This window comes from Cydia splendana, chromosome 5 (genome assembly GCF_910591565.1).
Source record: "Cydia splendana chromosome 5, ilCydSple1.2, whole genome shotgun sequence".
NCBI lineage: Eukaryota > Metazoa > Arthropoda > Insecta > Lepidoptera > Tortricidae > Cydia > Cydia splendana.
The window spans coordinates 11,192,052-11,219,997 of NC_085964.1; the positions used below are offsets into that span (position 1 = coordinate 11,192,052).

At 37.8% G+C, this 27,946-nt stretch overlaps 1 protein-coding gene across 3 annotated transcripts; it reads right to left on the bottom strand.

The window, feature by feature from the left end:
• Positions 1 to 291: 291 nt before the first annotated feature.
• On the bottom strand, positions 292 to 27,163 carry LOC134790654 (homeotic protein spalt-major). Of its 3 annotated transcripts, none has more exons than XM_063761525.1 (9): positions 26,692 to 27,163; positions 12,417 to 14,177; positions 11,340 to 11,522; positions 10,943 to 11,076; positions 6,370 to 6,465; positions 5,774 to 5,999; positions 4,686 to 4,867; positions 3,373 to 3,540; positions 292 to 2,357 (listed from the first exon to the last, which is right to left on the bottom strand). In XM_063761525.1, the coding sequence occupies exons 1-9, from the start codon at positions 26,759 to 26,761 to the stop codon at positions 2,001 to 2,003; spliced, it is 3,177 nt and encodes a 1,058-aa protein (XP_063617595.1). In that variant the 5' UTR covers positions 26,762 to 27,163; the 3' UTR covers positions 292 to 2,000. The 3 variants fall into 3 exon arrangements, with proteins under 3 accessions (XP_063617595.1, XP_063617596.1, XP_063617597.1); XM_063761526.1 differs by having other exon boundaries at positions 26,891 to 27,161; XM_063761527.1 differs by lacking the exon at positions 11,340 to 11,522 and having other exon boundaries at positions 26,692 to 27,158.
• Between the last annotated feature and the right edge of the window lie 783 nt (positions 27,164 to 27,946).

Below are 27,946 nucleotides of genomic sequence, written 5' to 3' on the forward strand. Positions count from 1 at the left end.
AGTGCGAGCAGCATTCACGACGGCCGTGTATAACAACAAACAACAACAAGTGAGTACTAAAAACAAGTGAGTCTAAACCGTAAAATTATTCAAAAAACAGTATAATTGGTAAGTCTTGATATTTGTGATTTTAAATCCACTTTTTCACTAACATACAAACCATAAGGTGTTCGATCCAGTTTGAAGAAGTTCTTACGGCACGTGCGAGAATAGACCGAATGATGAACTATTTTGTTTGGTCTATATGTAAAATAAAAGGAGGTTTAAAGGATAAAGGAGAACAAAAAAGAAAATAATTATTAATATAATTGTTTTTTAAATAATTTGAATACTTTTTGGACATTTACATAAACATTTAATAATTTACAATGATTATTTATACTGACATGACCATGACACATCATATTCATGACTAATACTACTCTCTAGGATCTATTTGCAACTTGAAAGTAATGAATCGTAGGTGCTATGAGAATTTACTCTTTACAACTAAACTGTTAGTGAGGCCTACCGCCCCACAAGCCATCCTTCAATACTAAGAGTGCATGCATGATTTATACTCCATATAAATAATTTAGTAGGACATTTATACACAGATAACTAGTAATCATAAAACATACATAGTTCGTTTACAACCCAACACGGAGACTTGACTATCGGTGACTATCAAGCATAAGAGCGGATTACACTATCAATATTGTCACACAATACTTACATGTCAATATCGTATTTAATAAATATTGATGTGTATTGAGTATTGAAGCAAATTTGAAGAATTGATATGATTGACATGTCAGTATTACAAATTATTAATATTGATAGTAAAAACCTTTGCCATTGAGAAAATGCACATTGGAAAGAAATGTTACAGTAGTCCCGGGAACATCTCGCAAGGTCAGTCTGAGTACTGGCAATACCCTAGCGGTAGTAACCTATTAATTTCAACAAGACGTCAACAGCCGCTCGTATTTTACAAAGATATGTCAAAGTATTCTAAAGCAATATAATAGCTATGACTCTAAATACTTACAACTATGTAGACCTCAAATGCAAATACTTTTTTTTAATTTACATGATATGAATACGTCATTAACCTCTGTTACAATAATTTAAACTTAGGTCAACAATTGGTAGGTAGTTTAAAATGTGTGCCTTATAAATACAATATGTTGTAGTCACATACGGCATTAGGACAGATATTTTATTGTACAACAATGTAGGCTCGGCGAGCCGTGTGCAGGTGAGTGATATTCGATGTAGTATTAGGCACTTAATGATTACTAATATTTCGTGCCCGAGATTACGTTTGAAATAATATGTCGGTTGGAATGTGGCATTAGATAAAAATCATGCATATTGCACTCCACTCGAGTGTTGTACAATAAAATGTACTATAATTGTCTGTAATATTAAAATTTTTGCTATATTAATTTATAATTATATCATACATTTTATTTACATTTATAGATATAAGACTTAAAACTTTATTTAATTTTTGGGATAATTTATTTATTTATATTTACTTTGATGTTAGCACATTTGACTGTATTCAAGTTACTTGGCGTTAGCGAAGTAATTTGTCGAAACTAGATACAGTAACAAATGTGCTCTATCACAGAGTAATGACATACACGCGGGGCTGCGCGCCCCCATTGCCCCCGGCCCGTACTCATGCATATAACTTACTTACTGTTAAATAGGTACTAGGCGTATAACACTTGGAATAACATCGTTGAATAGCACTACGCTTTGCAGATTTACAGTCGCCCATTTTGTCGTAGTTAGTCCCTTAAACTCCGGCTAATATAACTTTGTACATTATAAACATGACGTATCTACTAGGTTCACCCGTCGACGGCGACGGCGTTACTAATATGACCATCGCACTAATTACATAAGAAGCTCACATCGCGTATCAATATTTGGAATGTGTTCGGGTGGGCTCCTATGAGACCTGCTTCCGACCTGATATAAATGCAGTTCCAACTCTTTAGGTCCGATTAGACCGTGAGTCCTTCAGTGCGGGCGGGCGGAGGGAGCGAGGCGAGCGGGTGCGGGTGCGGGTGGTGCGGCGCGGGCGGCGAGGGCTGCGCGGGGGGAGGAGGGAGCGAGCCGTGCGCGGGCGGCGAGCGGTACTGCTCCTCCTCGCGCATGCGGCTGCGCTCGGCGAGCTCCCGCCCGCGCTCAGCGAGCTCGCGCATGGCGGCCTGGCGCTCGTCGCCGTCCAGCGACGGCGGCCGCTCCAGCGGCGATGCTGCGCCTGGCCGCGCACCGAACGCACCGAAGCCGAGAAGGCCAGGGAATTTTCCGACACCGTTCTGACCCGCGCTTTGTTGGATCACTGATATTTCGTTTAGCTGTTGAAGAAAATTATATTTTAAGTCTATGATCATGACATTCATGATTTAATGAAATCTTGAAAAATCAAGAGATGAACAGTGTAAAAACTAGAGATGCCCCGAATAGTGAATTTGGCCGAATACCGAATACCGAATATTCGGTCCCTCTCTCGGCCGAATACCTAATATTCGGCGACCGAATATTCGGCATGACATGCGAACATTTTGAGTCACAATTATTATGAAAACTGTTCGCCAACAAAGGGGCTATTCATAAATTACGTCATTTCAAATTAGGGGGGGGGGGTCTGGACATCGGATGATGGTAGCATGACGTAGGAAGAAACGGGGTCATTCGAAGCACGATATTTGGATGATTTTAGGGGGGGGGGGGGGGTCAAATATCGTCAAAAAACGATGACGTAATTTATGGACAGCCCCAAAGCACAACGTTTGCTAAGATATATTTTTATGTTGAACAGAATTAATGAATGTAGTTAGAGTCAATCAAATCAGACCCATGATGAAAATAAAATATTTTGTATTCAACAAATGCTCTAAAACGTGCCTTCGTATTTAACTACATTCCATGAATACATTTTAAATATTTTTCTTTTTAGGTAGGTGTGACAGATATTCGGTATTCGGCCGAATAGTAGGCTACATTCGGCCGAATACCGAATAGTTGCCGAATATTCGTGGCATCTCTAGTAAAAACGCTTGTAAGGAACTGTCACTAGCGACGAAATAAAAAATTGAGCCAGTTTTCTTTGATTTGCCTTGATAATAGAGTCAGACCAAGAATAGTCTGCAGCAGATTTGATAGCCCTCGCAGTGCAAGTGTTATTTTATACGTCAAACTTCTATGAAATTATGACGTATAAATGACACATGCACTGCGTGGGCTATCAAATCCGACCGGGAGCGACTCTAGTTGATTTTGTCGCGCATTGCTCCCGTATCACAACAATGAATGACTTAACGTATTTTAATGTAGGTAGGGTAGGTGGTTAAGTCTGCAATAAATATTTACCTTTTGCTGCATGCCGTTAAGAAAGGGCGCGGGCAGGTACGGGTAGAAGAGGTCGGGCCGCCGCAGCAGGTCGTGCGGCTCGTGCAGCGGCCGCGGCGGCAGCTCCAGCGACATGCGGCGCCCGCGCCGCGACGCACCGCCACTCCACATGTGCGTGCCCATGTGCACCTGGGGCACAAGTTGCACATTAGTAAGAAAATATATTTAATGAAAGGAAAAGACCGACCTCAGAAAACTGTTTAAAATGCCATTAAATATTTACGACCATAATGCATCTCATAACTAAGTATTAGCCACAGGACGTGAGGTCTATAAGAGTAGTTTCATTTCAACAAATAGCACCGTTAAAATGCAAATGCTTGGTTTTTAGATGAAAATTTTAGATACAAATGTTAATTGAAGAGTGACGGGTAGTCTATCTCGCCGCGAGATACTGTCGCGCCAATCATGTGCTAGTGCTAACCCAATTGAAAACCTCCTCTACTCCTCTTTTTCGAATTTTTATGTCGGTTGATAATAATCGACAGACACTGGGTTTAAATCTCCAAAAGAAGTGCTGATAATTATCCAATTGAGTGATTAGTTTTTTTTATTTTTACCGCATTTACAACAATATGAATCAGTTTTATTGAGTAGATAACAGTAAAAATATTAGATATAATTGATCGTGTGGGGTCGGCTTTAGTTTTAGTAGAGATCCAAAGAGTATACGAGTATACCTTGTATATGAAGTCTCAGTATTTATAGGTATGTTACTCTATGATATAAAGCCAAATCAAATTTTAATGTCATTTATAAAAATGTCGGCTAAAGAAAATAAAATGAACGAAAGCTTCCGAAACGAGTTATAACAAAGTAGAACAACGTTATTTATTTTAAGGAGAGCAACAACCAAAATATGAAGAAAAAGTTGCCCGTATTTTGAAACGAAAGTAAGACTAAACCTGTGGCGGGTGAACCTTTAAATACTTTTCTACTGTATTATTTATATGGGTAAGGGCATAGAGTTATATATTTGAGGGGATCAATGCTTACCGAGATCAAATGATTTCAAGGTTAGTGAGAGCAACTATTGAGAATAATTTTTAAGTATATTAACCATGAAAAGGAACTGGAACCGTTTGGACTACAATCATACAAAATTGTCACGGAAAGAAGTGTTGCCTGCTACCATCAGGTCAGGTAACCGTCTAACCGTCGTTTTCTAGAACAATGACAAGACCTCGGATGCTAAAAAACCACACAGGGGGCCATACTACCTACTCGAATAGTGGTGTGATCAGTGAGAATAATGAAGTTTTACGTGGACTGACCTTGAGATTCCCTTTGGTGGTAAAGGCCTTCTGGCAGACGGCGCACCGGAAGGGCTTGTCGCCGGTGTGCGTTCGCATGTGAATCTGCAGCGCCGACGACGACGAGAAGTTCTTGCGGCACACGCCGCACAGGTGCTTGGAGGACATCGGCGGCGGCGGAGGGTGCGTCGGCCCGCTTGCCACTGAGGAGGCAAGGTTAGTTTAGTCAAATTATTATCGCATTTTGCTATTTACATAAAGTCAATCGGGACTAGTGCATTCATGCGACAACTGTGTTTTTTTTAAGTTATACTTTTAAACTTAGATAACTTTATAAAGAAAGGGTTAGACTTCCTTTGAGCGTGGCCGACTTTTCCCTTTTCTAGCTGGATATTTAAAAAATGTTTTGACACAGTCGCCACAGAGATCGCGTTTACTAGTTTGTTAACTGTCATCAGAGATTATGATTTATGTTTGATAGTTTTATGGAGTTGGGATTTTTCTTAACTCCTAACGCCAAATGACGTAATAATACATCTGGCCAACACTTTATGGTATCTCACTTTCACTCCGCATATTAATATCCAATTTTCATTCAATTTCCTCAGCTAATATATTATACATTTCTTAATTAGTCACTTTTAACTTCTTATCTTAAGAAAAGCTGACTGGGTAGGTATAAGCGCCGCTGAGTATTTAATGGCTATTAGAAATATCACTTAACCTAGTTTTCCTTCGATACGACAGCTGGTAGGTTTCCTCTACAAAAATTCTATCTTAGCGCTACTGTTCTGCTTTCAAAATCTTGTTCTTTAACTACCTAATATAGGTAGCAGGTATTAATCAAAATATGAGGTACCTAGGTACCTAAAATACACATGTTAGATACATGAACGGGGAACTTCTAAATCTAGTCAAAAATACTAAAAACGTTTTGAGCGGGATGTTTAATGAAACCAGGTCTATATGTTCTATAAAAAAATCGTTGGATCATGGTTTCTCGTGATATGTCTCGATCTTACGAAGATTTTACTAAGGCAAACATTGATATAGAATATTTTCTAATATTAAGTCAGTGAAGGCAAAGCATAAAAACAGCATCGACTAACCGCTAGGTCGCTTGGGCATCGGTGGCATGTCGATAGGCGGGGCGTGCGACATTGGCGGATGCGCCGGGGGAGACCGTTTCAGCTCGAGCTTGTCGGGCGAAGACCGGCGCTCCGGGCTCGCGTCGCGCTCCTCGCTCGGCGGACCCGGCGGCCCCGACATCCCCTTCTCGAACGACGGTGGCATATCTCGGATCTTGTGCGTTAGCATATGCTGCTTCATGTTGCCCTGCACAAATACATATACAGTTAGAAAACAGGAATAAGCAGTCAGACCGAGAAGCTTGTGCAGATAAAAGTGCCTTTGAAATTTATATCTACGTAAACATTGTAAAGAGGTCTTGATTTTCAGAGCAGTTGAATTATTTATTCAATTTTAATTAATGAACAGTTAGTATAAAGGACACATGAAGCACTGCTTAAAGATCACAGCCATTCTAGTACCACCAAGCAAGCTTTTGAGTTAATTAAAAACAGAACGCCGTGTCGTAGCATATCTCAAACTGTTCTATGGAAGTACAAAGGTATTTGAATAGTTTAAAAAAGTTTAGCTATGACACGAGATCTGCGTGACACGCTCAGGCGTCAATCACCCATACCGGATAAACGAAGGCGTTCCAGAGATCCAAAGCAGTGGCGTGCGGCGGGCGAGGGGCGCGCGGGCGCCTACCACACCGACAACCGCCGCCACTGCTCTGGAACCACAAAGACACGCAACATTACACACACACTCGCACACCGTTAAATGGGGACAAACAATTTAAGTTGGTACACTACATGCCCAAAGGAGCAGATGGTTACAGAACTTACATGCGATATTCGATAGGTACATTTGCTCACTACAGAGTACAATAAATTCAGTCGATCGATCAAAGACCGCAATGTAACAAAAATCGCATGCAAGTTCTTGAACCGTCTAAATAGGGCTTTAGAGTATAAACATATAGATTAGACGCGGACATATTTGGGACTACTTATTTCGTGTTGCACCTATTAAAACGATAAAAAAGTTTTTAAAACTTGAAAAGTTAATCGCCTAAAATCAAGCTAAGACAACATTTTAATTCCAAAACATCAGTAACTAATTTAGTCTTATCGAAAAGTTATTGTTAAACGAAAGACCAAGAATAATGCTTTAAATTTGCTACTCCACGCTAGATGGCGCTACAAGAGGCCAACAAACTCAAAGCAAAGTCGGCTAAAAATGCATAATGAAATAAGAGTGAATTGCAAAAAAATTGTACATAGTTAGGGACCTGTAATTAGTCTAAAGTCAATTGATTCCATTGTGTTACGACAGTTAAGCCATTTCTATTTAAGTTAGATACATGAAAATGTGTTAGCGTATGCTATAGACTTATATGTGTACGAATTAAGTACAATAAATACAATACAATTTATATACATAGTTAATTTTCGTAACACAAACGAATTAAGTTAAGACTAATCACAGCTTCTTAACTGTGTTTAATTACGTACAATTTTTTAGCAATTCACTCTTAAGATAATGTAATTGTTGGTACCTATGTTTGTATTTATTCAAATAGAAAAATATTTGTAAGATACCTACCTAGTTCTATTTATGGCTCTATCAATTTTAAATATCATATACCTATTAAGTAGGTGATTCCTATGATGATGAATTTGTTGATAACCTGACATTGAGTTCAATACGAGTATACTTAATTATTTTATGCACATATTTATTATACTTTAATATTTATTTCTTTTCGGAATTTACATTTTATCATACAAATCGTCTTTATAATTCGTTAATAATCTTGGTGTCGGTGATGATATTATTTTTCATTTCATATGGGGTATTTTAATCTTTAATTGACTAAACATTAAACTAATGCATGTATATGAAAATGGGTATTATAGCGCACCGCTACGAACACACGCGCAATGCTACCGTGTAGGTAACAAGATTTCAATATTCGATAAAATGTTTGACTCGTGAACTTTCGTTAGGTGCCGGTGGGTGTCGACTTATTGTAATTTCAAATGTGCATGTAAACGGCACGGATAGTCCCCGTATTCCAATCCAATGTATCCATTCGCTGCGTTTGCTAGCATTACCAGCTTTTCATTGCGCATGTTCCAATGGTGATAATCTGATAATGCAAGAACATTATGGTTAGTGTTGGCAGAGTAGGTACCAACATATCTAACTAAATAAGAGTTAGAATAAGTAACTACTTATATTTCGGATTTCATAATTTGATAGGTCCCTTTATCGCGGGTAAAGTACTTGCTTTTTGAAGTGAAAACTTCTTTAGCGGCGCTGTGCACTTTTTGTGATGGGGAAAAAATGTTAAACTCGCGACAGGTGACGTGACCGTAAGATTCGTAAGACGTAAGACGGACACGTGACCTGATCGAAAAACTGTTACAATGTCATTGAGTTTTCACTTCTGCCGGCACTCCCGAAGTGCAACCCGTTGTTTTTTTTTATACGTAAGGGCCCTTTTACAGCGGCTGCACATAAATAAACATAAGGTCTTCCGTCAAAACAACCAATCTACACTGTTTATGGTCGCGTTATCGCATTCGTAAGTAGGTAGTACCTATTACTATAATTTTACCATAAAACGTAGTAAGTACCTACTGCTACATATTTGCGGCGTTTGGGGTTGAAACCCTGGGGCCGGTGACAAAAGGGCTGGCCAATATTTCGCAATGCGGCCAGCTTCTGGGCACCCTATCGATCGACCAGGATTTAGGGCATTTTTTATTATTTAACTGTTATTATTATTAGGTAATGTTTTATATAGTTCTAAAAAGTAGTTATATGTATTTGTAAACCTTACGAGAAAATATTTAATTATTTATAATAAGCGCAACACCGAAATATATGCTTTTTAGGCCTTACCAAATTGATTTTCATTTGGTTTTAAAACAACTTATATTTAATTAATGATACCTACCAACATTTTAGGTTTGATGTCACATTTATTTCGTACAGTCAGCAGCAGAAATAGCTTAGCGGGTAAAATGCTCTGTATAATAACATACCTAATCATAAAAATGCTTGGGTATTGATAAGTAGTTATTTCTCAGGTTATTATATTAGTTTCAGTTCTAGTCGTATATCATCTGAATAGGTGTAGATAGATATGGATGCCGACGTGCTGAACTAAAGGCAACTCGGGACTTTCTCTTTAGCAATTCAAGAATGTTCACGATCACGATTAAAATTACAAGCAGGGACAAAGAATTTATTCTCTTGTAGTGAGCGTAATGTATGTTTATTACAGCTTGTCGGAAATTATCTGAAACTGCAGATCACTGCCGACGCGTTAATTATTCCCACGTTTATTTCGAAATTACACCTTTCGTAGACAGTTTCGGACATACATTATTAACAAATAAATGCCACACAACCTATAAAAATAGGGCAACACAATTTATAAAACGTCATACCAACGATTGCATTAGCGAGGTCTTTAAACTTATAACTTGCGGCGCCGTCATAAATAAAAATAAAATTATATTTTATTGATAAGACCAAAAACTTTTGGTAATATATGAAAAATGTTACTTTGTCGAGCATAAATAATCTTTTTATGACGAGAAGCGTAGGTAAAGGCTCAAGGATTTATAAGCAATAAATATTTTACGACGTGAATTAATATTCCGATCGTTTTCCGTGACGTTGTTTTTATGAGTTATCATTTTTGTGTCGCGCCTCGCGAAGCGACTCGGGCGGCGGGGCGCGGGCGCAGCGCGCAGTGTCCCTGCCTCTTGAAATATTGGCCGAACCGGGTATAAACCAGAATCGCCATAAACGTGATCCTTACAGCCTTTATTTATTATTAATATAACAATTTAATTAATTCGTTTAGCATAAGATGGTATTATCGGACAGTGTATTAAATATTTCCCGCGTCCTATGTGGGAAAAGTTATTTATTAGTTTTAAATATACCTTCGGCCTTCTACTTAAATTCAGCTTCTTATTTAAATTGCGTTTACAGGTTTAGGGCGATTGTGCACTACAATGAATTTTCCCGTCCGGCAGTCCGAGTTTTTACGGTCCGATATGACACGCCATTAAATGTATATAGTAGCTTGTGCACTAGACGTAATTTTACCGTCCGACATTTTACTTTTCCCCATTCCGGAGTTTTTTTCCGGTCCGAGATGACAGCTATGAAAAACGTGTTTATGCTTGTGCACTGCGTCTGGAATTATATAGTATTATTCATGACTTGGCCGGCGGGGGCGGGCTAGAGGGGGGGGGGGGACCATGAAAACTCGGACTGCCGGACAGTAAAATTCATTGTAGTGCACAATCGCCCTTAGACTTTGTAAAAAATAGTGTTAGTTAACGAGTTTTAGTATTGTTGGTACGCTTTTCTTATTTAAAGTACCAACGTAAATTTTTGTATGGACTAATTTGAATCGGCGTCTGACAGGAAGGGATCAGTACAGTTTTGATTAAATCGGATCAAACGAGCCTACAAGTTTGGCAAGTTGGTCGTCAATTACTCGCAAGTCGGCAAGTCGCGTCGGCTCGGATGCGCGGAGACAACGGCCGAAACTAATGCGAACTAGAGGCGACGACTAGCGACTTGTAATTACAGCTTGCAAAATTAATGCACTGAAACTTCCCTGAAATGAAACCGGCGCAAGAACTTACTCGGCGTTCGGGCAACTTGTCTCCTCGACAGCTAACTTGGAGTTCGATGCTCCGATCACTTGACACGACTATCTATTGGACTCGAACTATTTACATCTATTTACGTTACAACAATCACGATTGTTACAAGCTTAACTTTACGCTCAAAATAGCCACTGCCTATTTATTTACACGCCGTAGAACTATTTATTTTGCGAGTGTTGCGATTTTATTGTCAATGAGGTTTATGCAGATGTAGGTTTGCAGAAAATTAGTGGAAACGTAAACTTGCATATGTCGCTATTTGTGTTACAATAAGATATGGACTGGCCGCTGGCCAAGAATACTCGATCGGTGTCGTGTGTCCTCTTATCTGATTATTAAATAAACAATTGTAATATTTTATACGCGAGAAGTAGGTACCTATATATACTGCCTGGAATACTCGGGTCAACATCGTGTTAACAGAAATGATGGTAATATGGAGGAGTATTATGGGACAGAAATCAGAATAAATACATAAAGCAATAAGGATGATAATTCACTAACCTTTGTTGAAAAGCCGCGATCGCAAACAGTGCATTTAAAAGGGCGCTCTTTGGTGTGGCTTCGATAATGTATCTCCAGGGCTGAGTTGCAGGCGAAAGTCTTGTAGCAGATGTTACACGTTGTGTTGCCGCGCACTGTACACAGACAATTCCTCTTTACAATACGAATATTTACACAATGTCACACTGTATTTAAATCGGAACGCACGATTACACTGTAGTTGTAGTGATTCAACATCTTCTAGAGTTAGATAACTGTATAATTACAATCAGCGTGTATTCGAGCGCCCGGCAAGCGATCTTTCGTTAGTTGGCAGGCGGAGGATGAATGAATCGAGGGGAATGGACGTGCGGACGACCGGGGCGGACGAAAACATAGGTTCCCGCTTAGCGCATACCTGCGGGAGGAAAAGCGAGTCCGAGCGGGCTGAAGGGCGATCCTCCGAGAGCACCAAGCGCCGCGAGGGGGTTCGGCGGCGAAGGCAGCGGCGAGTGCAGCCGCAGCCGCGGCGGCGGTGTGGACAGGCAGGACAGCGTCGGCGACGGCGGCGAAGCCCGCGCGCTCCGCCCGCTCTCCGAACCTGTCGCCGATGGGAGGGAAGCCGTTGTGGTGATGGTTTTTACTTCGCATTCGGACGCCGAGGCGCAGACGGAGAGCGGCGAAGTTCGACGATCCTTCGTATCTGAGTCGTCGTCGAACTCCCTATTAGCGGGCTCGCGCTCGTCCCGGCCGCTCTCATCGTCGGTCCCGCGGGAGTCCGCCCGTCGGTCGCCGGGAGTGGACGGAGTAGGGAATAGAGGCTGTGGGACACGGTACGAAGGAAAGTCCATGGTGTCTAATCCATTGCTCATTGGTGCGTATCCGTTAATTTCAACATTGCGGATCTGATCGTATTGATTGCCTGTACGCTCACCAGTGTGTAGGCGTATATGTTGGTGCAAAATAGAAGGATCTGAAAACTTCTTGTGACAAACCGGACATTGATGTAACATTTGAGTGGGAGGTCTAATACGATGAACGCCCATATGCGTCTTTAAGTTGCCTTTAGTGGTAAAAGCGCGACCGCACAATTTGCACCGGAACGGCCGTTCGCCTGTATGTGTTCGATAATGCATTTGTAAAGCGCTTTTGCAAGATAGAACACGATGGCATACTATGCATTCATTAGGATCGGATACTTTGTTATCTATGTTATCTACCAACTGTTGTAATTTTGTTGTTTCTGACGTTTTTGTTATCTCTATCAAGTTTTCCCACGAGTTGTCGTTGCTACCCGGACGTGGTAAAAGCGAATTATAATACAAAGGATCGCGAGCTAGATCCACGTCAACGATGCCATGGACGGAGGAGTGGAACGGAGTTAAACTACCTGAAGAAATACTGCTAGGCGGGGAGTTGGGAAACAAAGGGAAAGTGGGAAATGTACGTAGTCCCGTTGCTATTGAAATTGGCCCAGATATCGATGAATTCTTACTTGATAAGTTTTCCGGTTGATCTGGATCGGGCTTCACATGCGGACTTTCTCTGCCGATTTGGTCTTCATTGCTGTATTTTGAGTCCATGCTGCAGTCATCGTAAGGCGACGTTGAGGGATATCGGTCATGTTCAGCCTCCTGAGTAGCATCGTTCTCTTCTGGTTCTCGCTTGGGTGATACGCGTTCTGATTCTTCGAAACTAGAATCCCGTTGGCTCTCTTCATCCTGGGGCTCAGATTTGAACATTTCGGGTGCAGATCGGGAAGGGCTCGGCGCAGGTGGTTTACTGAGATCAGCCGGAGCATCTTGTTCTTCACGCATTGCGAATAGTGGATGAGGCGGTAGAGGTTTGTCTCCCAGTGGACGTGGAGGCAGTAGATCGTGGTGCGGTGGTCTGTACAACGGCAAGCCTGGTGGGAAAGGTGCAGGTGCGCCTGGAGGGAACTGAAGTGGATGGGGCGGCATACCCGGGATGGGTCCTGGCGACAGTTGCGCTAATAACGGAGGGTGATATTTGTCCAAATGCTCTGGTATCGGGTTAGGGTTCATCTTGACATGTGGAAACTTCGAAGTATGTCTTTGGAAATGGACTTTAAGATTCCCTTTAGTCGTGAATCGGGATCCACATACGTTACATTTAAAAGGTCGTTCACCTGTATGCGACCGGATGTGGATTTGTAGCGCTGAATCGCTTCCAAAGACTTTTCCGCAGTATCGGCAGCGATGTTTGAAGAAAGGTTCGTTTCGCCCTCCACTTTTTCCGTCGTAGGGCGACATCTTTCCAGATTTACGAAATGCTAATTCGTCTGCAAGGTTATTCGCCAGTAGACCTTGTGATGCGTTATCGAGTACTTCTTGGGCGCGCTTTTGTAGCATTTCAAGCGTATTTGGTTCGTTGAGGGATGGTGGTGGATCATTATTCGTTATGATCGAAGATGCTAAAGAGGATGATATGGAACTGTAGGGTGGGTGGGACATCATAGGTGGCGTAGAGATTGGGATTTTTGGAATGGAGATTTGCTCTGTCTTAGGAATAAGATGCGCGTGCGTAGACGGTAAACTTTGGCTAGTAGGAGGCATGGGTACAGGAGGTGTTGGCTCCCGTGGCGGACGAGGCGGCGACGGTGATCGAGCGGCAGGCGCAGGCACGATCGGTTCGTCATTTGGCGGCGGGCTTCCGTCATCATCTCTGTGTTGTGTTAGCGAGAGTTGGTTTTGCAGTTGTCGTATCAACTGTAGTTGAAAAACTTGTTGATGTTGTAGCGTGAAAAGTGTACTTTGTAGGACGGCAAGTTCATGTAGCGCCGCTTCATTGTCGGCATTGTTCGCCATCGCTGTGGCGGCAAATTGCGCTACAGCGACTTTTGTGTTTTGGAGCGCTTCGAGCGTCACGTGTCCGGCAGGCGGGAAAGGTAGTCCCACCGGCGGCACGTCGGCCTCAGGCACTTCTGCTTCTCCTTCTTCGAGGCTGTTATTATTTTCTGCATCCTGTCGATGCCTTCGCACTTGTTCTAATCTTTTGTTAGGTTCATCCATTTCCTCGTCCCCTGATACGACCATCTCCTCAGGGTCGGAGTGCATTCGTTCCTCGCCCATCTGTAGCGCCTTCTCATCGCACACTCGTTTGTGGTGCAGGAACTCGTGCAGATTATCGAACTGCTCCTGGCAGCGCGGGCACATGTGCGCCTCTGTTCTATCTCTCGCTTCTTCTGGTATGACATTGTTAATTTCTTCTTCCGAACACGAACCGGAACTTTCACCTGAAACAAAGAAGACTTCATTACCTATCGAAAGTTTTTAAAGTTTTGTATTGTGTATATAGGTGTATGTGTCGATGTTCCTGTTTATTTTATTCTAATTGTGGTATTTCACCTAAATTCCTACCTATGTTAATGTTATTTATTCCTAATGTTATGGGAGTGTCGTCATGAAATCGCTCAATAAATTACCATTACTCTTTAGGTACCGCGAAAACTAAAATAGTTAATCATTACTTTTTTTGATACTCATCACGTTAGAGCTAACTATGTAAAAGTATAATTATATTGAATGTAATAATATATTTAAAGGATAAGATCACATATACCTAATGAATACAATACATTCCAACGTTTTGAACCCTTCTTATCAACAATGTGGTACAATTTTCAAAGGCGTTTAAATTTAATTGACTGACTGACGCTTTAACCTATCAATATTTATTTCTAAAAACATGAAAGTTTAAAACCGCGTATATTTCAGCTGTCACGGGTTGGTCTATAATTAGGTGTCTACCCAGGTATTCATCTGCATTCAACCCGTCCGAGTGTCCGTCACTGTCGATCCATACCATATCGAGTAGGTTTTTACTATACCTCTATTCAGTAAGGATTATCAATCCTCTTATTAAACACTTGTAAAATAAGGAGTTACTTGTCTATAAAAATTAAGTAGGTGCTTGTAGAATTTTTTGCATAAAATGTCCGGTCAGTAGCTAGTACTCGTAAATTTATAAAAAATAATCATATACTGCTTATTTTAATATTTGTTTTGGTAGGTTTTATTTAGTTTAATTAAGATAACTTCGTTTCAAAGTCTGGGTTTTATGAGTACGACCTTTATAATGAATATATTACTATATTTTATATACTTAGTACCTAAGTAAAAGATTAGGGACCTATAATTTACCTATAAACATTGTTCGGTAACTACTCCGATGCCTGCCAGACACAAGTTTTTGTGGCAAATCGGATCAAAATAAGTAAATATTTATGCCAAACACACAAGTTCGTGATTAGCTACGGCTAGCCAAGCAGCGTCCCAAGTTGGCTCAGTTCTCCCCGCACGATGTGACAGTGACTGACATTGGTTAAGACTCAAGCGTCAGTGTTGGGGACGCTTTCCGAGTGGTTCTTGCGAATGTGTTCTGATTTTTCCTCTGACACAAAAAAGGACAAAAAAAATTTAAAGGACGCTTTTCTAGTGGTTCTTGCGAATGTGTTCTGATTTTTCCTCTGACGCAAAAAAGGACTAAATATTTTGTGTAAGAATCAAAATCAATGGAAACGTTAGTATTTTAGCAGTAGGTAAGCTAATCACTACACCTTATAAAACAAAATCCCGCGCCGCGTCTGTCTGTTTGTGTGTGTAGGTATGTTCGCGATAAACTCAAAAACTACGGAACGGATTTTCATGCGGTTTTCACTTGTCAATAGAGGGATTCTAGAGGAAGGTTTAGGGTTTATGTAACCTGTGCGAAGCCTGGTGGATCGCTAGTTGTTGATAAAGCTTCCTGTTTTCGTGTTATGTCATTGTCAAATTTTAACTATAGGTATAGAGTCTGTTCGGAAAGAAAAGAGTCGTGGAATGTATTGGGCCCCATACATTCCACGACTCTTCTTTATCCGCAAAAACTCTTTTGAATTATTTTTTACTTTAGGAATAAATATTTGGGACTATTCGTATCAAATTTTAAAACAAGTTTTTTTATATATTTTTGCATTCGATTTTGCAAGGCTTTGCATGTTTATATTAATTTGTTGCGTTGTTTGGGGGTGTGGAAATGTGAAAAAATTAGTCAAACTAATAAGTAGGTATTACTCCTAAATAACTATTAGTTCGATTAGCTGCGAAGTGGTACGGTTTCCTGTCCACAAGCTTACAAAGAAGCTTTTAACTGTTTCGTAAAATATTTAATAAAGCAGTCATCACCATGAAACATTTCAGGTTGAAAGTAGTTTTCAAAGACTAGTATCTAAAGTATGGGACACTGACGGCTCGATTCGGAAAATGAATTAGATTTCTACTAGGCTTCAACAAGTTACGATACGGATAATTTAAAGATATTTGTAAGATATATATGTCAAATTTGACGTTTCCGCGATTCTGGAGGTCCTCTTGAACGATTTCGACAAGTTATGACTTAGATATCCAAGTCACATCTAGTAGATCTAGTTGATCTCTAAATCGTCTCAAGATCTTGTGATTATCTCGAAATCCGAATAGGCCTGTAGGTATATTTTATTTACATACCTACGTGTATTGTATAAAGCTAGAGTTCAAAATTTTATAGGTGGTAGGTAGGCACGTTATAAGGCTACTTATAGGAATGTTGAAATGATCATATAAGACGCCATTAATTGGAAATTATAACAACGGCTTGTCAGCCTAAAATAGCTACAAACGCAACTTCTAATAAGTAACGAATACTTACTAAGTTATACTTTAGTTTGTATCTCTGACAGCTAACCGGTTGATGTTTGTAAAATTTACAAAATATGGTATCCTAAGGTTATCCTCGAAAACTCGGTCGCCAATTTTTGCACTTTTGGATCTGGAGCTGAAATTTAATTTGTGTTAGCACAAACGCCGGAATTTACGAGATTAAAATTGACTGTACGGGAGGTGTACGTAACCATATCGCACTAACATAGTTTCAACAACAAGCAATTAGGTATATGATCATGGTTTTTTAGGCTGAGCCGAGGTTTACCTGATTTTATTGAACACATAAATGCAAATCAGAATAGCTTATATTTTAATAATGTTACCAATATAAAATATGTACCTATATTTTATTAATGTTATAATAAGACTAATGTAATACAACAAACACGAATATAAAACTAAATCTAACTACAATCTAACTAAATGTACATGTAATATTTTTTTTACGGAGTTAATATTTGATCAGATTTTAAATCTGGGACTTATCGGGTTGTGTTATATTTAAGCATTAAATTATGTTCTTTAACAATGGATTGCTTAAATAAATATGTAGGTAATGTCCTTTATATAAAAATTATATTTATTAACCATTGATAAAAATACCTGATTCACCTTGGCCTAATTTGTAAGTAGGTAAAGTTTAGTTAAGAGTTAGTGAAAGTATTTCCTAAATTAATAAAAATGTTTCCGTAAGATTTAAATCTTAATCATACATATATTTAAAGGGACGAGCGTCAGATACTTGAACCCGTAAGTACCTACGTAATAAATATTTTGGACGTAGAATAGAACGCACAAAAATATACGGTCCAATTGATAACCTCCTCCTTTTTTTTTGAAGTTTTGTTATAAATAACAATACAACCTGTTTCTAATCAAGTCGGAGTACCTAACTATCGATTACTATTGTACTTACTAATATTCAATTCAATAATATTTTGTTTACTTTTTGACAAAAAATCCGTTTAATTTTATTGCATAAGTAGGTAGATCAGATCTACATACCTACATGCCTACACAAACTTTAGCTGCTTTCATAATTCAGTAGGTAATTATGTATATCTTCTAAAATGAATATGACGTTAAATTACTATCATATATATAAAATTGAATAACCAGAACGGGATAAAAAACGAGCGAAGAAGAGAGATGGCGCCTTACAAATTACACGTATCTCGAATACAACGCACGTATGATAAGAAAAAACTGTTTAAATCTATTATCTACATATGAGAATAAAACTAGAGCATAAAAACTATCGCTTTCGATGCGTATTTAATTTACAATAAGTAAAAGAAATTTTCATAACAATCTTGATTTTACGATGATCGCCCATTTTCGGCAACTCTCGGTTGTTTTCGTTTGGCGGTGCTACAGACTAGACCAAATTATCCGTAAGTTAAAGTAACCTAAATTATGTTTGTCATGTTGGTATACAGGTATTTCTGAGTTTTTTTTACACGAAGTAAAATAAAAAGTGCTGCCAACCTCAACCTTAGTCCATAGCCCATACGAGTGAATTATGCCATTTATGACTTATCAATCAAATTAATATTATCGTACGGTTATCGTGTTAATAATTTGTATTTTATTGTTTTAAATTTCTTTATGAGTTATTATTATTCAGATTGATTTTCATGGCTCGGCAAACATTGTCATTCGTCCAGGGAAAGGGCTGCCGAGATGAGCCAAAAATACAAAGTTATAGAATGGGAGACGAGCTTACTTGGGACAACAAAATGGGAGACGCCCGATGGCGAGAGCTATCGCAAGATCGCAAGAAACATGACGTGATATGGTATCGGAGGCCAGGTGAGTCCTTTGGATCGTTACGTCACCTTAGCCGTAGTAATGTTAAGATCCAGAAAGGGAAATGGGGACTACCTACGTTTGTATCAAAAGGCGATTTATGGGTGGTGGTCGTCCATATTCGTGGCTTAAAGCGGAAAATAAGTAATCTAATGAACGTTTTTGCAACTAGGCTTACAACAATAAGTAATAATTTTATGTTAAAACAAGTTTTAAATAAACACCTACGTACGTTATAAGAAATTTTCGAATTAAGTTATCCAAATAACGGCTACCTACTTGACAAATAAGAAATCCTTATCACAGTTATAAACCCTGGCAGGGATACATAATAATGTCGGTATTTAACTAAACATAAGACAAACTCTTTATTTCATTTACGCGAGCGGAGCCGCGGGCCCGTCTAGTATTAAATAAAAATCTTTCAATCCTCTACATCTCAATATATATTTTTATTTCGTAATGTGCCGTGCCGTGGTTTGGCTACTCATCACTAGGTGTCGCTAGCAACTCGTTAACCAGATAGCTTCCGTCCGGAATCTGAGATTTAAAATGATGTTGAAACTATTTAATTATTTAACTTAAGCTGAATATTATTAATTTCGTTCGACATTAAATGCTTATTAGTTACACGGTAAAATAATACTTATAAGTAAATTTATTGATTTACCAAATGAAAATAAAAATAGAATCTTAACGGCTTACCTACTCGTGTACTAATTCTAAAACACCAAAAGTGTTAAATATAATATAACAATTAGGTAACATTAAATACCTATATCAAATATTTTTACTTGATTTTTTTTTACTTAATTCAGTCATACATTTATTTTTTATTGTGTGTTTTACGTCTATCACATCTGTCTGTCACCAGCCTGTATCTCATGAACCGTGATAGAGACAGTTGAAATTTTCACAGATGATGTATTCTGATGCCGTTATAACAACAAATACTAAAAAGTACGGAACCCTCGGTGGGCGAGTCCGACTCGGACTTGACCGGTTTTGTTAATAGTACTTTTGTTTTGGATTGGTTAATAAAACGAATTATTGAGATTAGCGATACCGCAGTCCGTAGTAAAACCGAACTTGGTCTCTTTAGTGAATTAAATGTGAAAATTAAATTTGAAAGAGCCAATGCAAGAATTAACGTAAGTATACATTTTTTTAAATTAATTATAATGATTATTACGTTGAAAAAAATCAATAAGATTAAGATGAAGACTAGTTTTAGGTCTATGAAATTAATTGTAAGGATAACAAACAGATACCGTAAAGTGCAGGTTGCAGGCCTACTCTTGATTCATGATACCGATATAAGGAGTAGGTATCCTAAAACGAACTTAATACCTATATCATCATCTTCCCCGCGCTGTCCCGGCATTTAGCTAATTAGCCTGGGGTCCGCTTGGCAACTAATCCCAAGAATTGGCGTAGGCCCTAGTTTTTACGAAAGCGACTGCCATCTGACCTTCCAACCCAGAGGGTAAACTAGGCCTTATTGGGAGATCTTAATTCCTATATAGTATTGGCGACAAATACCTACACATCTACCTATTACGCCCCTATGCTTTATTTCATACAAAGCTCGATTTTTTTCATCACACTTGCTCGAAAAATACCTTACTTCATGCAGGTGTACTGAAGGACAAAGGCCTATAATATTCCCGCGGGAGTTATGGATTGTGAAAAAAAAAAGCTAGAACTTCCTCGGGAGTCCTTATCTCAAATAGATATATTTTTTGTAATTTTAAAATACATAGTTTAGAAGTTATTTAAGAAAATAGCCAAAAAATGACCATTCCCCCCTTTATCTCCGAAACTACTGGGTCTAAAATTTTGAAAAATATATACAAAATAGTTCTTTACCTATAGATGACAGAAAAACCTATTAGAAATATGCAGTCAAGCGTGAGTCGGACTAATTATTTAGTTTTTGATCCGGCCCCTACGGGTTTTTTAAAGGCAATTCACTCACGTTTCACATTTAAAAAATACATTGTATAAAAGGATAGAATTGTATAAAATACTTATTAAAATGTATATTCACAACACTATTAGCATGTAAGGTTTATCTGTAAGTGCTGGTATGTATAAAAAAATAAACAAATTGTTAAAAATTGGGTTATGTACGGAACCCTTGGAACGCGAGTTCGACTCGCACTTGTTTTTAAATTATGTCACTAATTCATATGAACCATGTAGGTTATAAGTAAAATACTTTGTTTAAAGTCAAGGTATAAAGGAGTTTTACTTTTAAAATACGACGTTTATTATTTAATATTTTTGTTTATGCTTAAAAATATTTGTTTGGATTAATTTATCCGTTTAATATATTTTTACACAATTTTCAATTGTGGCTGAATGTCGATGGGTCAGTGCCATAGATTCCTACACTGTCAAAATAATTCAATATGGCGGACGAATGTTTAAAATGTCACCGTATTTAAGAATGATTTCGCTAAAAATTTAGTTTTTCTTCGCAAGTGTGATGAAAAACATTGTGTGTAACTCCGGGGGTATAAGAATACTGTTACTCGAGTCTTTAATTCACTCCAGCCTACGGCTGTCGTGAATATAATAGACTCTCGTACAATATTCCACTTACCCCTCACGTTGCACAATGTAGGTACCAACTATTAAAAGTTGGTACTATAATTTCGTCAAATTCACTAAAAAACTAACAAGATGTGAAATTCACGATTAATAAAGTTCTCGTTTAACAATTTTAATAAAATATCAACTCCTAGTTTCTCGTTTCATTCGTAATAACATTTTTCAGATATAAATATTAAGAGGCTTTCATCGATCTTTGACAAGTTTTGAATCGTATCTCCTTTTTTTGAACTACAGATAGAATTATAAGACAAACGGTTATCGGTTTTTCAATCTTTTTTCGAAAAAACACTTTTTTCGTAGGTATCTAGTTTGCAGTGAAGGATCTTACATGTACGAAATTTACATATTTGGGCTCGTCTTTGACGTCTCGAAAAACGTGTCCAGGGTTTTAATTTTAAACTAATTAAAGTTATGGCCAGAAAACCAGTTTTTTAGCCTAAAATTGTTCAACTTTGATGCCAAATACCTCGAAGACAATGAACTTTGAAGTAAATATGGGATACTATATTGCTTAAAGCCGTTGCTGTTAATATAATAAGCTACAAAAAACATTAGAAAACTAAGGGATTCAGATCGAAGGTCATTGGCGTGGGGTAGCCCCTTAAGGTAATTGACATTTTAAATTGGCTAAGATGGCAAAACAAGTAGGTATCTAAAGGTAAAGGTAAGGTAGGTAAGGTAGGTAAAGTCATTGAAAAAAAAATGTTGTGTCATCAAAGATATTTTTTGAACATATAAAATGGTACCAATGTCAATTACATTATTGTAATGAGTTAAAATTATAACTTTACTAGCTAAAATGATGCTTAATAAAACTTTGAGAGTATAATACAAACACAAAGCCTGATAAAGTTTTTGACCATAAGGTCCATAAGAAAAAAATGCTGTCGACTTATTATTTAATAAGTAGGTATTAGAGATATGCAATCACATAGGTATTTCATTGGTAATCTGCCTTTTTGCCGAAAATTTATTTTCCGAATTTCACTTGCCACCTAACTTTTCGCAGGTGATTTACTTTGGCAACCAACATTCGGTAAACTTTCATTATGATGACGTTTTACTTGGTAGAATTAAAATGACGTACAATATTTGAAATACCTTTCATTTACTATATAATTTCATCGGCTAAATAGGTATTTATTAATATAATAATGTCTAGTCATTTGACAGAGTCATGATAGGTGCGACGACGAGCTAAGCGAGGAGGAGCGTGTTACGTTAACTGCGCCAGAACTGACTTCATTCATTGTATGATGTTAACTGGGCAAAATAATTGTGTACAATCGACGTCAAAGATTTGTTTACACTTTTGGACCTTACTCCTTATGTGATACGGCGAAAAATGAATACTAAGTCATTATGCTACCTATAAAGTACCGTTTTAAAAAATGTGTATTTAAGTTGTTGTCCAAACATACAGTTGCTAACCGTTTGGTTGGAAAATAATACGAATTAATGTTGAGTTGCCACGTAATGACAATGACAACGTATGCGAAAAATTGGGTTTAAAATAACAATCACCCAAATAATTTTCGGCAATGACTGAGACAACAATCATCTACTTACATAAAATTTATTGATTAATGTACCTTTGTGTAGGATGTTTACAAGTACAGTCTGTAGGTATATTTATGTAGACATTTTTAGTTTATTTATCGTACCTATTTATTTGTGTATCTATAGTTAGTTACCAAATTTAAATATAGTTTATTTTCTTTTACTATTTTGTACAGTCATCAACATCTATCACTATCTCTCAATAAGTACATAAGTAATATAAGTACATATATTGACTTTTGGCAGATATCTCTTAATAGTATATTCCCTATAAAGGGAAAAGTTTGTCTTTGTAGAAATGTTAAATATGTGTTATCGCGGGTTTTTTCATTGAATTTTTTTACTAAAATACTATAAAGCGCCGGTTTTGGGGTTTTTGGTATGTATTAATTAGTTAATATCTTTATTTACTATTAGAAACACCGAACTGCGTTCCAAAATTGGCATTTGTGATGTGGGCATGAAGGCAGCAAAGCTAAAATGGGACTGGGCAGGACACACCTGCCGAATGCACCAAGAACGCTGGGCCAAAGTATCCACGGACTGGATCTCACAGGATGGATCTCGGAACAGAGGAACCCAAACGGAGATGGCGGGACAACCTCGATACATTCTGTGTTAACAAAACAAAATCGAAAGCATTGCATTTAAAGTCCTTTATTCTTTATTTAAAGAAACAAGTATAAGTATAAACAAGAATAAAGAATAAAGTCCTTGTTCGTCACTGTGATACTCAAGTTTGTTAGAAGGAGACGAATCTTGTTTAATCTATTAAGGGATCTTAGGTAAAGGGATGTTTTATAAATAGGTATTTAGAACTTCCCTTGGGTTGAAATTTAAGGTTAGTGCAGTATTCATAGGTATATACTCACTCAACGTATAACATGTGTGAATTTTATAAGAAAGAAAAAACGAATGAATTAATGTGTGATTTTTTTTTTTTAGTTTTTTTTAGTAGATAAGTCAAAAGCAAATATAAAATAGATACACATTATATTATATACGTTATATTAAAATATAGTAATAATAACGTCAAGGATGTAACTAAAAGAAAACCCCTCACTTAGCTAATAATCTATTATAGTGTAGATTAGGTTAAGTACATAAAAAATATTGTAAAATTTATTTATAATAAACAGTTTAATTTTTTTTACAAGTACCTATCCTATTTATTTATTTATATCTACTTGTAGGTACATATAACATATTTATTGGGAATTTGGTAACAATACGCTTACAAATTTCCGGCTTGTCAACCATGATTTCGGATAAACAGAAAGGGTAATGGGACTAATGTGTCACTGTATTATTATCCATATCGTATTTAGGATTGGAAAAATAACGATTGGTTAAATATAAATTCACTATTTTCCATTATTTACTTATACAAATAAAATACCCAAGAGGCATGTTAGCCTATTTTTTTTATAGAAATGCCATTTTTTTTTTAATTTTGCAAAAATAAAAACAAAGTATGGTGAGTATGTATATTTGTTACATACCACTTCTTGGCAGTATAATTATACCATATAGTTTTATTGTCTGTAGGTATCTATAAAATATGCGTTCAGTTCAGTATAATTTCATTAATACAAACGCTGTTAGGTACCTAATTGTGGATTGATACCAAAGTGTTACCTCAATATTTTAGGTAATAATAGTCTTCTTCTTCTCTCCTTGCCTTATCCCTATTCGGGGTCGGCCCCCCTAATACATTGTCGCCATAGTTGGCGGTTTTGCGTCGTTTCTGGGTTTATTCCCAAGTTTATTAAGTTTATTCCTCTGGGTTTAGGTAATAATACAGTATCAAACTTAAAAACAAGTTATTGTTAGTTCTCTGAAATATGCGGTTACAAAAAAAAACATAAGAAAGAATTGCATGTCCGGTGCATAAGCCGCCGCGTTTGAAGCCGTTCAATTTTTTTGACGTTTATGATGTTTACACTGAAAGCGAGCGATAAAGTGAGCACCGACACAAAACACAGTAATCCGAGCCTTGGTGCGGCGAGGATTAACCATCTCATTTGAGGCAAGATGCCGGTGCATTTAATAGTTATTTGTAAGATGAAGGATTAGTGGTGTCGCTGTGTCCCGGTGACAGCGCTTTTGCGCCGCGTCCGAAAGGCCGGCGGCCGCTGCATTACGCACAGAAAAAAACGGCCACTGTCCTGCAACCGCCGCCTAAACCCACCAGTATACTAAGTTTACAAAACAACTTGCATTGTTGTTTATTCCAGTTATATTGTTCAAATCATAACAGGTTCAAATCCCTTGGGATGATGATTGGCTACATGATGATATGATAGTTTAGAATAACGCAATCGATCCTATTTTTTTTCTTTTGTATAGGGTATTTTCCTACTAGTCAAATGAGTTACTTTTTTAGAACTGTCAAAACGATTTCCTAATATGGAATTTATATGAAACATTACATCGTGACGTCACGGTCAACTCACCTATGTACTTTTTATATTTCTATCCGATTTATTAAATAAAACTTGTGTTTAAAAATAACTCCTATCTGTGTTTTCCTAATAATTATCTGGTGCTTTATTTCATGCATGGTGTAAAATAGTTTATTTTAAATACAGTATAATACCCTATTATAAAATTAAACAATGTTTCTCTATGAAGATGCTTGTAAGAAGATAGTAGTGTCTGAGTGTAGTAAGAATAATTGCGATATTAAACATGTTCGTCAGTAAAACTATTTTGATTTGTGGCCATGATAACGACTATATAATACACGTACCTAACGACTTTCAACCCACGTACAATAAATTTATTTATTATTTTGTTTTATCGCTGCAATCACCATTAAAATATTTTAAGTTTATAATTTAAGTTGAGAGCTAATTAATCTACTTAGAGAAGGTCTATAAATTATATCAAAAGTAATTATTCATCATTGAGCTGTACGGGTAAATGGAAGCATTATGCATATCAACGTTTCATTTTAAGCGCTGGGACCGGAACGTTAATAACAAGTTTTTCGAATTTATTAGTGGACCAAACAAACAGTGAATATATTTCATAAGAATGTGAATACGTTATTTCAATAGTTGGCAGATAAAACGCCGCTTAGTATTTTATAGAGCACTCGTAAAACTGGCAAGATAAGCCGACGTAACGGTGTTATAATAAAAATTTGACTGCTGTCATATGTAGATGTAGAGCCTATCACTATCTACAAGGTACTGAAGTTTGCGAAGTGTCAACTACTCAGCTACCATATATATTACAAAACAAGGCAGTTTTACATACCTAAGCAGGTACTAATTGTAATTTTTTTTAAACTACCTATTGCTATAAATATTTATAGGTATAGGAACAAGCACACCTAAATAATTTGAAGTTCACTTCTTTTTTCTAAATATTAGCACCTAATCATTAATGCTTAACAGTAATTTAAAATAACGTTAATTAATTTTGTTCACTAATATTAAAAATAAATATTTTCTATTTCATAAATAGAGTTCATAAAAATCAAAAATAGTGTTCTTAAAGTTTTGCACATTATGAAATAAAACTCATAAATACCTAACCAGGAAATGTTATCATCATTGTATTATCCCAGGTGTATAATTAATATTGCTAAAACAGGTAATTCTATACCGGTGAAAACCCTGTAAAAATTCAAAACTTAGGTACGTATGAATTGAGTTTCAAAATAAAGCAATAAAAATGAAGTAATTTTTATGTTGTGACACTTACTATTTTCAATTATACTGAACTTACTATTTTTAACTTGATCATCAAACTTTTAAAGTTGGAGTGAATTTATTATTGTTCTTTCTTCACATTTTATACCTGTACTTATATATATTTTTTATATTTACCTACCTTCAAAAATTAATTCGATTGAACTTGTCAAAACTTTGAAAGCATTAATGGTAAACGTACCTAAGTCTAATTTGCTATAAATGAAAGCATTAACTTTTTGAAACTGCATTCACCGCTAAAAACTTTTCTTGTCACTTCACTAAGCTTGTGTTGTTCCGCACCTACCTGCGGCCGCGTGTTTCCCTCGTGTAAGCGCATTTGTTTGTCAAGTGTGGAAATTCACTGCACTCTACTCACCACGTTGAGGGCGAATTTTAGTGCTCACTTTCTGGTGGATGCCGAATTTTATCGTCGCTAACTGAATCATTGTCGCGCGCGGTCGGCTTTACGAAAACGTATTCACGGTAATCTTTCTCGTCAAAATATATTCACTGTTCCGAAATGTATGATGGTTGTGTAGTGATGTGCGTGGTGGGTTCGAGGATGAGCTAGGTACCGATGGAGACGCGACGGACGCAGGCTGGCTTCACGCGCGGCATGGTGTCGGCGGCTAGAGCCGGCGCATGGCCCCGCAGCAGGGCTGGAGGTCGGCACTCGCGCGTCGCGCAGTGTACGGGAGCTACGGCGGACACGGGGTGCGGCCGAGCGCACCACTCGCCATCTGAAGCGCGACTGAGCGAGGCGGCGGGCGACGGGCGGCGGGCGGCGAGCGCGCGCGCGCACCAGGTATACGGTTATGACAGGAGGCGGGGCCGCGCCCGGCTCATAAATCAAACTTCGCCCATTCGCACGCGCCGCACGGGCCCCCCTCCTCCATATTCCATATTCGGGGCGGGGCATATTTTCATAATCATAACGCCTCATATTCATAAGCGATATGTGGCGAGTGGGGCCGCGAGGCGGTGCGCGCGGTGGGCGGCGCGAGCCCGCTAGATGGCGACGCTCGCGCCCCACGAAGCCTCCCACATACACTAATTAAAGCTACACGTCATCTAATTTATTGTTTTGAAGACCGTCAATCATAACAAAAAAAAGTATTTTGAATAAATCGTTTGATCTTAACTTCTTTGGCATCGACGCGCTGGAATGTTTTAGTGGTTAACTAAGTTTCGAAAAGTTTGCAGACAACTTTTTTAAACTTTTATTTAAGTTGTGACAATTCTAACCACAATAGGTAAGTACCTAAGTACCTGTTTATATTTACCTGTTTATAACACATTCACACTCTAAGTGGGTACGTAAGTAGGTATTGACTTAGAAAAGTCGAGCTCCATCACATTTGGAAGTAGTCCTTCGTACCGTATGTCGACAACGGCGACCCCTACAATTTTCTCTGGCAACCAGCCCAAGTCAACTAAAAAAATTGCAAGTTCCTAAAGTGTCAGGTGTCTATTGAGACCGTTTAAATTTCTAATATTATTAAAAATTGTGAGTATAGGTACTACCAATGATATTAAATTTATATCTACTGGCACTTGACACTACTTACATACCTATGGGTAATTGCCAAATTAATGCCAAATTATAGATAGGTACCCACTTATTCAATATA